This window comes from Mus caroli, chromosome 2, assembly GCF_900094665.2.
Source record: "Mus caroli chromosome 2, CAROLI_EIJ_v1.1, whole genome shotgun sequence".
NCBI lineage: Eukaryota > Metazoa > Chordata > Mammalia > Rodentia > Muridae > Mus > Mus caroli.
The window spans coordinates 122,088,647-122,100,812 of record NC_034571.1 but is presented as its reverse complement, the minus strand read 5'-3'; the positions used below and the strand labels follow the sequence as shown (position 1 = coordinate 122,100,812).

The following is a 12,166-nucleotide window of genomic DNA, read 5'->3' as shown; positions in this document are numbered from 1 at the left end:
TAGCCCTGGCTGTCCTGGAACTCACTTTGTAGACCAGGCTGGCCTCAAACTCAGAAATCCACCTGCCTCTGCCTCCCGAGTGCTGGGATTAAAGGTGCGCGCCACCACACCCGGCTGGAGTCACACCTCTTTCTTTGCTCTGCAGAGTCCATGAGGGTTACTGGGAATCGCTGGCCACACTGCCTTGCTTTATTGATTTTTAGTTTAACTGTTAAATTGCTTCCCTTACTTCCCTTCCTGGCCTTGTGTGCATAGCAGTCACCTCTGACACCTCAGCTGCTGGAACTAATACCCCATCTGCAGAAGAGCTGGCCAAGGAGGGATCTGAGCAGCCCTGCCCATCTCTAACAGAAATGGAGCCTATTGCAGCAGCACCACGGATGCCTGTTTCAGAGTGGGATAACCCTGGTATCAAATTACAGGTTGCTCCGATCCCTAGGTAAGCAGACTCCAGCAGACTTCTGACCTGATTCTGGTCGAGTTCTGTTTCTTCCACACATCCAGAGAAGCAGTTTAGAGACCTCTGCTTCAGGTGTGGTGAAAAGAGTAGGTCAGTGATTAGTGTCAGAGCTCTCCAGACAGCAAAAGGTCTGTGCTGAGAGGAGATCTGGGATCCAGCCTCCATTGGCAGAAATGCCCAGATCACGGTCTCTGGCCCTCAGGAAGGGGCTGAGGGTAAGTAGAGGTTAGAACTGGACAGCCAAGCAGGGTGTCATTTTTCTTTTTTCTTTTTTCTTTTTTCTTTTTTCTTTTTCTGTGTGTATACTGTCCTTTCCTGCCGCCCTAAGACTGCTGTGAAGGAGTGCTGCAGTCAGGCTGTGTTGGCACAGATCCACACCCCGCCTTCATGCAGTACCTCCTCTCCACTCATTTGTCCAACCAGCCTGACACCGAGGGGAGCCGGGTAGTACTATCTCCCAAATTAGTGTGGGAGAGAAGGAAAGGGCGGTGACCAGCCCTGGGAGAACATGGAGGGGGCAACTGAGTCTGTTACAGTCAGAGCCTTCTGTTCTCAGCAGAACTACAGTCATTTTAAGGCTGTACGGCATTGTTTCCAAAAAGTGAGTTTAATATCTCTGTCCCCTGTTCATACTTCTGGAAGGGCCGTACACAGGCGAGCCAGGGCAGCAGTTCTGTGCCTTCCTCTACCTGGAAGCACAGTTAGCCTTCATTTGCCCACTGTTGTTAGCTCATGAAACATGAAAGCAGTCAACCCCAAGCTCACCTCCACGGGCTCCAAGTGCAGGCCTATAAGCTTTTCAGCTGACCTGCCTGCTAGTTTCCCATAAGCTAATGCGGCCGTGGTTTTGTGAATTTTAGGTCAGTTGTGGAAAGGTTCCTAATTGCATTGGCAACTTTACAAAGAAGATAGATGTCCAGTGGTTCCTGTTTCAGTACATGTTTGGAGCGGCATCTTAATAGGTTTTGAGTAATTGACAGTCAACACAAGAAGGAATCTTAGAAGTCATTAGTGCAGTCAAGCTCTGTGTTAGGCCTGGTTTCCTCACAGCCTGTAAATATTTATAAGATAAACAAATGGCAACTGTAAAGCAGTTGACTTCACATCAAAACCATCTTCACCTTCATTCATAGCTTTGTAATGCTAACACCACCATCCAGGGCTTCCTGAGCACCAGGGGTAAGCCAGCCAGTGTAGGCTTACACTGAAGTACCAGTTGTGCATAAGAAACAAAGAAGGAGAGCGGGATGTTCCTGGAGCTGGGAAGGTTTTGAACGCCTCCTTTGGTCTCTTTCAGAATATGCGGGATGCCAGAAGTGCAAGACATGAAGCTTATCACTCCCGTGAGGCGCTCAGCAAGGATCGAGCGGACGGTGGCTCGCTACCCAGAAATGCTGCAGGAGCATGACGTGGTGGTGGCTTCTCTTAACGAGCTACTGGAAGTGGACAAAACAGAGTGTTTCATCTTTCGTGAAAATGAGGCTTTGCCTGTGACGCTGGGCTTTGAAGTCCTTGAATCATGATCTTTTGATATTTGTGGGGTTTGTTTTTTTTCTTTAACTTTAAGTGAGGTTTTTTTCAGAGCTTACAAGACATAAATGCCCTTGTCAAAATGACATGAAATAAATGTTTGCTGAGACCCCACGATGCAGATGGTCTCAGAAGGAATGCATTGGGTTTGCTCTCAGATTGTATATCCCCATGAGAAAACGTTTGGTTCATGTATTTGTTATATACTTTATAAAAGTTTTATAGCATAGTTTTTCAGCATCCACCCTACCTGGAGGGCAGGTTCCTAGAATACAAAGGGTTGACTTTTGACACCAGCTCACCAGGCGGAAAGTCAAACTCCACAGATTACAGAGACGTTTGGGCTAGCCACGTCTTCACTCAGATCCCAGAAGGTATTTGTGGAGACCTTCAACTTCCACCACAGTGACCCTAAAGATGAGGGGTACACTTGTCCTCTCTGGGTGGCTTTCCTCTAGTGAAGCACAGTCCAGAATTGAGGTGGCCGCCCAGGTTCTATTTACAGTCCTCCTTTTGCACTTGTTTCTGAGAAATGCTTCGAGTAAAGACAAATGTGGGGACAGAGCCTGCTGCGTCCATTCCTCTCCCTGCCAGAGGACTGGTAACCTGAGGAGGCCATGAGCGCCGCAGAGACTATGGCAGGGAATCTTTTCTGCACCTTGGACAACTGCTCCTGGAAAGGAAAAGCAGCGTTGTTTTGTAAATGTAACATAGGAAAGCCTGGTTGGCAATTTTTAAATCTTAGCTTTGTTCCTATGATTACTAAGTACTAAGTAATATCTAAAATAAAAACCACTGAATTCTCTTCATCTCTGCCTGTTGTTCTCTTTATTATCATGGTGATGGCTTTAGTAAGACATGTAGGGGTTCCCAAGAGGTGCATTATTACCCTGGATAAAGGATCAGGTGTGACCTCAACAGGAGGTGGACTTTTTGCTGAGGGAAACAGCATTTGTTTGTCCACCTCTCAAGATCAGGCTATACCACCAAGATTCACCAACCTAACCCAGAAAGTCTTCCTGCCAGAGATGAAGCCTCTGAGAACAGCTGTCCATCCCCAGCAGCACACAGGAATGCGGGCAGCCAGCTCAGACAGTTACTTAGTGACCACAAGGCTTGCAGAATCATCAAAATCAGCAAGCTAGAGTCTGAAGGCAGGCCCTCCAGCGAGGAAGGAACTTGCCTCAGACCTCAGGCTCCAGCTTCAGTCCTCACAGGCCTTAGGTGGAGGCTACAGTGCCAGACTCAGCTGGAATGGCACACTTGTCTGGACCCTCTCCTTCCCAGGCCTGGGACTTAACTTGATTTAGCACTGGCTTTACTTCTCAAAACCATCATTTGCTGCCAAAGCAGTTTCCCTCTTTATCACCAGTTCCTTGTAAGATGTCTGGCCATTCCTTCCCGACACTGACAATTCAGTATGGGTTGAACTGTTAATATCTGAAAATGTTTAATTTCCAGAGGACTAATTGGAGTGTTTCCAAAGCCTGGTCAAACTGAATAGAGCCTTCCGGTTATGATGCTATGCCTGCAGCAAACTACTTGCTAGATATTAAAGTTCTCATTACTGAATGGATGTTTCCTGATAGCAGGGCAGGGAGAGAGCAGGAAGAAAGGAGGCAAGCCTTAACCACCTGGGAGTCTACAGGCAACTGTGACAGAAATGTGGGCTGGTGCAGCTCGTGGGATTAATAGGTGGCTTCTTAGGGAATTATTAGAGTGACTCTTGGAAGCTAAGATTGTATATGCCACCGCTCTATCACTGTATAGAACAACTGAGCCAGAAGACAAGGAGATGCACTTACCAAGTCCTTGCTGCCAAGGAAAGCTGCCCAGTCGTCCACATACTAGAAAAGACTCAGAACATGCTATTTCCAAGAAGAGCTCCATTGTCTCAGTCGCCTTTCACACCCCCAATCTAAATGGTTTAAGAGGAATGGACTCTTCTGTCAGTGTCTATGTGACCCACACCTGAACAACGAGAGCCTAGCATCACCATGGTGAGGGACATGGACTGGAGGAGGGAGTCATGCCTCAGTCAGAACCATGGAATACCCTTCTCACACTCATTTGGAAAGAGACATCCTGATGGAGTTGCTGAAACTGTAAGCTGCAAATCCAAGGTCTAAGGTGTAAGCAAAACCTCTGGAAAACGGTTCTGGCACAATTTAAATGAGATCACATTATATCAGTAGCATGAATACGGCCAATGCTGTGCATGGAGCTGGTCTCACACACACACACACACACACACACACACACACACACTGGACAAGGGCCTGGCTCAGTGCTTGCTCCCCACACATCCACTCACTATATTTCTCACTAACTGTGACACAGAGGAAAACAACAGTTTGACAATGTGATGGTTTTGAAAAAGAGGCCTGGGCTGGAGTGATGGCAGGGGTTAAGAGCACTGACTGCTTTTCCAGAGGACCCAGGTTCAATGCCCTCTTCTGGCCACTGTGGGCACATACACACAGGTAAATCAACCATAAACATAAAAATAAATCTTTAGAATATAGCAAAATAAACCATAGGCTCATAATATTTGAATGTCTGTTCCACAGTTGATGGAACTGTTTGGGAAGGATTGGGAGGTGTGGCCTTGTTGGAAGAGGTGTGTCTTTAGGGGTGGGCTTTGAGGTTTCAAAGACCCGTGCCATTCTCAGTTTGTCTCTCTGACTCCTGCCTGTGGATTATATGTGAGCTCTCAGCTACTGCTTCCAGTTTGGTAGCTGCCTGATGGCTCCTGTCATGGGCACACCCTCTGAAACTGTAACCTTTTATTGAATGATGTCTTCTATAAGTTGCCTTGGTCAGTGGTGTTTTGTCACATCAATAGAAAAGTAAGACAGACATTAAGTGACAAGGTAGAATCTATCTCTGAGCCATCTGGCTCCAGGTCCAGAACTTTCAACACCTTAGCTACCACAGAGGAGTGAGAGAGTGATGGTCGGGAAATAGCAAACCTGAGAAAGTCTGAACTATTCCTAGTTTAGCAAGTGAGAGCCACCTGGGCTGAGAGAACGAGTCAGTGTGAATACACTTGCTGCATAAATACAAGAACCTGCTTTCAGATCCCCAACACCTACAGAAAAGAAAGGCTGAGTAGAGTCATAAGTGCACCTGTAACCCTAGAGTTGTGTGGAGCAGAGACACCAGAATTGCTGGTGGCCACAGAGACTGTGCAGGATGCCTAAGGTTCTCTGGCCTTCATATATCTATGCATATCACGCTTTCATATGCACACACGCGCACACACACAAACACCGCAAAAGTGGATGGGGCAGAAAAAGGGTCACTGAAAGAGGAAGTGCTGTCATTTATTCTGTAAGTACAGTGGCTAGGCCACTCACTTTTCCTGCTGCTGGAAATACGGGGCCAGAATTAAAGCACTGGCTCGGTTGCTGGAACTCAGCTCTCACGTCAGCAGGCCCAGTGAAAAAGTGTGTGTTACTAAGACGGTAACAGGCACAGTCCAGATCCATCCTGGGGCTCTTCCTCCTGCCTGGGAGCCTGATGGAGGTGGCCAAAGTCGGTCACAACAAGCTCTAGCCATGGGAAGGAAGAAGAGAAGGTCACATGCCCCTACTCATCCTCAAAGAAAGCTTGGCAATGTCTGTCAGATCTATGAACTTAAAGGGTATGTATGTGTGGGAGAGGTGACTTCAGTGTCTGCCACATATCCCTGGGAGTGACGCCATGCATCCCCAAAGTACAGATAAATGAGGTACGTCAGGGTTAAAACTAAAGCCTGCAGCAGATGACTCAAGTCGAGGTCCCTGTCCCACCCTGTCCTGCCCCAGACAAGCTCCTGAGGGCAGATTCCTAAGTCAAACCTTCATAGCCTGTTCCTACCTCCTCTCCCTTACTCCATATCCTTTGCTCCTCCACCCCTTCCCCTGCAGTTCTCCAAGGCAACCCAGAGGAGCAACTCCTCATTCAGTAAAATACTCAGGATGCTGCAGGCACTAGAGACAAGGAGGGTGGGCCAAACAGCCTGACCCCCAAGGATCTGAGGAGCTAGTGGTGACTTGTAATTAGAGTCGCAAATACATGTTTAAGGCCCCACAAGAGCCATCTATGGTCAGGAGCTGAGAACACAGAAGTCTAGCCAGCGAAGCAGTATGCCTTGAAGCCTTAAGTGGGAACAGGAATAACAGGAGAGTCAGGGGGATGCCTTAGGAGAGCCTGGACAGAGTGTATAAAGGCCCTTTGGTCACCTCTCCTCTCTTTTCCTCCTCTTCTTCCTGTTCCCCTCCTCACCCCTTTCTCCTCCCTCCCTGAGCCCCTCAGGTATTTTGATGGTTTATACCTTTGTCCTCTGCCCAGGAAGGAAATTCTGTGAGGTTTTATAATATTGGCTTTGCAGTGGTTTCCAGGACCTTTCCAGAAAAGTGTGGCTCTTAAGGGATAAACAATATAGCTGAAGAAATATCGCTATCTTCTCAGGGATGAATTTGTGTCCAAAGACACAATGCTGGTGGCACCTGAGCTGTGCCTGAAAAGTGTAACCCTGTAGACTCTGGGGCCCAGGAGCACTCTGAGGAGAGGCCTTAACAAGTGCCAACCCTGGGTGTTTCTGGGATACACAGGAAGTAGGAAAAGGGAACTGCTATCCTCGTTCTAAACGCTCATACTTCCTGAGAGCGAACCTGGAGAGCTGCATTGTTAGAGCTGTCCCTTCAAAGGTCCACTTTGTCACCTCCAATAGGCAGGGTCAGTCTGAGCCACCACATAATGACAGTCATCTCCACTAAGACAAACACAGAACAGTGGGAGAGAATTAAAGTCAGGACTCAGAACTCTGAGGCTCCAGGGCTGCGTGTGAGGCTCCTATCAAAATAATCCAGTTATGCGATGAGTTTTGGTGTGTTTTGCCTCATGTCTGAATCATCTGCCACAGTGACTCAGGATGACAGGACAGTTAGTGAGACAACCCAACCCGGCCTAGCAAGACGATCCAGCCTGGCAGGCTTTAGAAATTTTGAAACACAAAGTTCACAGAAATGCTATTTTTAAAAGACGTATTTAGAAATAAAATCATATGTAGACACAATGTAACCCTGGAAGGGCTGGTTAGAAGATTTCCATTTCTTCTTGTTACACACATTTTCAAAAGGTTCAGTGGCCACCAAAGATGCCTTCTAAGGTAACAGCTATACTGGCCCCCGAGTGAAATCTCGAGCTCCAAATCAGTTCGTTGAGAATTTTCAATGTGGCCAGATGTGGTGGTGCACGCCTTTAATCCCAATCTCTAGGAGGCAGAGGCAGGCCAGACTCCATGAGTTCGAAGCCAGCCTGGTCTACAAAGCAAGTACCAAGACAACCAGGGCTCCATAGAGAAACCTTATCTCAAAAGGGGGGAGGGCAACAAAAAGTTTTCGATGCTTTTCTTCTTCCATACATTTTCAGTTTTCTAAAAACTGTCTGGAGCAGGTGATAGACCATGTCTAGCCAGCCCATGTCTAGGACCGAGTCAGTTGCGAAAAGACAGGCAAAGCACAGGTTCAAGATTAAGTCTGCCCTGGGTACCCCGAGCAGGGCTACTTTACAGTCCCTTCCTGCTCTACACCAACCCAACGCCAAGCAGGAGATGCTCGGGCACAGTATACACACACTCCATCTGCTCACCCCCAGCAGAAGAGGACCTGACAGGACATTATAGCAAGCAAGCCCCACAAGTGTCAGAGCAGAAATAAGGTCCCTCGTGACAGCAGGGGTCTCAGCTCTAAGATCAAAAGATCTTCCTCCTTGGCCACTGGCATCTAAAGACTCCCACTCAGGAGAGGGCATGTCCTACCCTCTCCTGCAGAGTACAGCAGATGGGTTGGGATGATGGACCCACCAACAGCTATCTATCTGTAAAGGGTGATTACAGGACGCCAACAGTCAGATGGTGAGCAGATCCCGCAGCGGCGCTGAAGACCCGAATGTCCCTAATTCTGAAAGCAAAATCCCAAGACTAACCTGAATTGGAATTCATAAACAATGTCATTATCTCCATGATTTTAACAATCAATATAATTCCCTAATCAAAATCAAACAGGGAAATTAAAAATAAAAGCAATTTATAGGTGTATGTATTTCTACATAACTATGTATTTCTGTACTTGGAAACAAAGAGTCTCTGTGAATTTCCCAGTGCCCCTGTGTGGGTCACTACTGCTCTCCCCCATAGTAGCCACAAGCCACAGAGCTTCTCAGCCACAATGAAATGGCTCCTCTCAGCTCTGCTACAAAAATCAGACCCCACTTCATCCCAGTCACTCACGTTCTGACTGTAGGGGAGGAATCAGGAGGCAGGGTTCAGGCTAGCCCGTTCTTACTCCACAAGCAAGTCATGAGGCTTCTATTGGGATGAACATGGATGTAGATGAACCCCTGTGGCTTCTGAGATATGCAGTCTCCTCCCACAGTGCTTGGCCACATATGCTGTAGACAGAGCCCACAGAGTGCACAGAGCAAGGAAGCCTCTGGCAGCTTCATTTCCTCGAAATCCCCAGGTCAAGAGGTCAAATTTATTTCTTTCATTGTTCCCCTTGTCACTCAGACCTGTCTTTCCTTCCCTTGCCATATGTAATGATGCCTAACAAATGTCCTGGGCAACTCAGCCTTGCCAAGAACTCTCTACCACTGCCCATCAAAGACAGTGTAGACAGCGACACAACATGTCCTTGCAGCCCTGGGAATACTCAATAGTCAGTCCCCTCCTGAACATCTGGGGTATGGGAGAATGGTGGGAAAAAGCAGGCATCAGGGAAAACCCCAAAATCTACTTTGGAGTCCAGATCCTTAACCTAGGTTTCTATCTTACAGGATAAAATAAGGGGGTTCATTGGGTGGACCAACAAACTCCAGGAAGCCACCCATGGATTGTCCCCATGGACCCTTCCCTGTGTGGTCACAACCATCCTACCTTCCTGGGCTTAACCCAGGAGTATCCTAGGGTCTCCCAGAGGAAAACCAGCCACAGCCTCTTGCAAATCATCTCCTGCCTGGTCCCCAGAAGCCACTGGATGCTTGATAAGGGAGGGCTGTGCTCCCTCCCTTACTATAGGCATTGCTTCCAGACAGCAGGATCGCACTCTAAAGCAGAGGGTAAGGTTGGACATGAGGAGGAGTGTCAGCCATGGTAGCACCTTCTCTACACAATCCTAACTCCTGCTTTTTGTTCTTGTGTTTGCTTTTAAGAGTCAGGAGCAAGCATCTGAAAGATTTCGACCCCCACGGTGTCTAGAAGTCGGTTAATGGGCCTGAGGACCTTGCAAAGTCCTGAGGGGGTAGAGAACCAGTGAGTCCTACTTGGGTAGAGAGTGAGAGCTGCTCAGAGAGATGAGGCAGAGACTCACCACAAGCTCAGGGACTGCTCGAAATAGTGAGCTGAGTGCGAAGTGAGGAAGGTGAGGTAGGTGGTGGTTTCGGGGTCTGCAGAGTGCAGCTGGCTGGAGAAGAGGGTCTGGAGGAAGCCACAGTGGAAGGCTACCCCTGATGATGTAGCACAGGTCCAGCTCCTGGACTACCCTCTGGCCAGAGGGAAACATGATGAATACAGATTCCTGCCCAGTGCATGAGGAGTTGGAAGCCAGAGGGGGAAGGATGGAGAGGGCACACCCATGGGCTGTGTGTGCACCTGCATGGGAGGACAGGCCTCCAAGTCTCTGGGTTAGGAGGGAAGGCTTAAGGGAGGTGCAGAGTGAGTGTGACCCCCCAAGAGGCTTCAGTGGGGTCACTAGGGAAGTCTGATCCAAACCAGACCCTCCTGTGCCCCTGAGCATGCTCCCTGAGGGTGACCCCTTGATGGGGACAAGCCAGGCAGTCCTGCCAGTGTCCAAACCCTCTGGGGACTGAGGCTCATATCCACCTGCGGGAAAGAAGCTGCCTCTTTTAAAACCACAGGATGCACACGAGTAGTTCAGGTATTTGGGGTTGGTTGACTGGTTTATGGGTTGTTTTGTTTCTTTGGGGTATTTTCTTTGAAACGGGATCTTCATTATGTAGCCCAGGCTAGCTTAGAACTTGCAGTTCTCCTGCCTCAGCACTCTGTGGTAGGATCCCAGAATATCCCTCATAACCAGGGCTCATCCTATAGTTTTTATTTTCAGTGCTGGGCTAGCACCCAGGACCTCATGCATGCTATACAAGCTCGTGTATGGGACTTTAGAGACCGTATACCTCTCCACTTTGCCCAGGCTCTGCTCCTGCCTTCCCTCGGTGTAACCTGACTGGCTCAAAAGAGTGATCAGCGCAGCCATGGCTGAACACAGCAGAGGACTAGGCGAGGCCCATGTGCCCAGACCTACAGTTGCTTCCCTAGACTCCTCCCAGTCCTGTTTTCAAACTGGAGAGCTGTCTCCAAATAGTTTTTCTGTCTCTAGACTTCAGCCTCCTCACCTGTAAAAATCTGAGATCCTGCCAGCTGATATGACCAGGCCAAAGGACCACTCAGATGGCTACATTCTAGTTGCCTTAAGCTTTATAAGTCTCTGCCAAGATCCAGCTGAGCCTAAGATTGCCATATTTCTCTGTAACTCTCAACCTCAATGGTCTGTGGGAATCTCCCAGGTTCACTGTTCAGTATGCCACAGGGAATGTTTTCTTTTCTTTTTTCCCAAGACCCATCAGGTCACTGACCCAGAATCCCATCTTCTCAGGCTTCTTCTCCGTTGACCCCAGACATCCATGACAGCTATCTGGTCATCTGCATGAGGCCCAGTCCAGCAGTCAGGCATGGCATGTCTGGAGAGAGTTCATGGTGAGGACTGAGGTGCCAGAGAGAGGCCAAGTCCTAGAAACAGAGTTGATGGCAATCCTTCCACTAAAGCATGTTACTGTCATTTAGTAGAATAGCCAGCAGAGGGCGCTGTAGGACAAGGTCAGGAGGCACTTAGACAAAGCTGGGGAAAATCAAATGGTTGGGCACAAATGGAGACAAATTATATCTAGACAGGCTAGGGAAGGCTCGCTCATCTCCTCTCTGGTTTACCCCTCCTCACCTGCCACACAGCACTTTCTTTTTTAGTGGAGTTGACGGCTTGTAGCCCTTAACAGCTCCAATGTTCCTCTTCCAAAAACAGCATCATGATCCAGGAGAGGAGAACATATAAACTTCCTCAGACCCATATGGGAAGGCGGACACAGAACATTAGGGGATACAGCGCATGAGGAGTGAGAGCCAGAGGAGGAGGGGAGGGACAGGACACCCATGGGCTGTGTGTGCGCCTGCGTCTGCGCCCAGTGGGTTAGAAGGAAAGGCTTTAGGGAAGCCTAGCGTGAGCGTGACCCCCAAGAGGCTTCAGTGGGGGCTCTAGGGGAGTCTGGTCCAAATCACACCCTCTTGCTTTCTGTGTGCCAGGGCCCCAGTCCTCATTCCTCATCCTGATTCCCCTCAGGAAAGTTCACACTCTTGTACAGATGTGCCAGGTGTGTGTGTAGCTTCTCCGGATGCTTAGACTACTCTGGAGAACAGGGTCAGGAGACAGCAGTGGTGAGTAACATTGGGTTACCCACTGTCTCTGGTCACTTTTGTCTGTCAGCCCCCAACCAGAGGACTCTGAACCCCAGCCACCCCCTTAGGTCAGATAAGACTAAACCCAGAGCAAAGAGGATACACATGGGCTGTGTGTGACAGAGGCAGCCAGAGAGTCAGGTGGCCAACCTTCCATAAGTCATGCGTCAATGACTCAGGCCCAACAGAGCTAACAGCACACCTGAGGTTGTTTGAGCTCAAAGCAAACAAGTTCCGCTCTCTCATGGATGAGGAAGTGTGCCTTCCACACACTAATTTCTCAGGGCAGGTGGGGAGGGCAGGAGAGGAAGCCCACTATGGGAATCACTTGGGGACCTCAAGTTAGAAAATGGGGACCTTAGTCCCAGCTTGATCCCTATCGCCTGTGTGATTTTGGACAAACTTCTTAACTTTCTAGGTCTCTGCTTCCTTGTGCAGAAAAAACAGATCTCCATATGTCACATAGTAGCTGAGATTCCCTTCCAGAAGACAGAAACATGGCAGCCCTCCTGGCTCATCCTTCTCTTTCTCCCAGATGCTCAGCTCCTGGGACAGCTCGGGAACTCCCAAGCAAGTCCTCCAGTCCTGCTACTTCTTAAGTTTGGCAATATTCCCAAATTTGTGGTCTCTAGTATAAAGAATGCCTATACACACACACACACACA

General features: G+C 48.7%; 1 protein-coding gene across 2 annotated transcripts in view; it reads left to right on the top strand.

Moving 5' to 3' along the window:
• Window positions 1-2,799, top strand: part of Ckap2l (cytoskeleton associated protein 2 like) — a 26,101-nt gene extending 23,302 nt beyond the window's left edge. Inside the window, exons 8-9 of one of the 2 annotated variants that reach the window (XM_021153963.1) lie at window positions 256-439; window positions 1,758-2,799. In XM_021153963.1, coding sequence (XP_021009622.1) covers window positions 256-439; window positions 1,758-1,983 — 410 coding nt within the window. In that variant the 3' untranslated portion in view covers window positions 1,984-2,799. The remainder of the gene's footprint in view (window positions 1-255; window positions 440-1,757) is intronic. The other variant, XM_021153970.1, reaches the window with a different exon arrangement.
• Window positions 2,800-12,166: the final 9,367 nt, after the last annotated feature.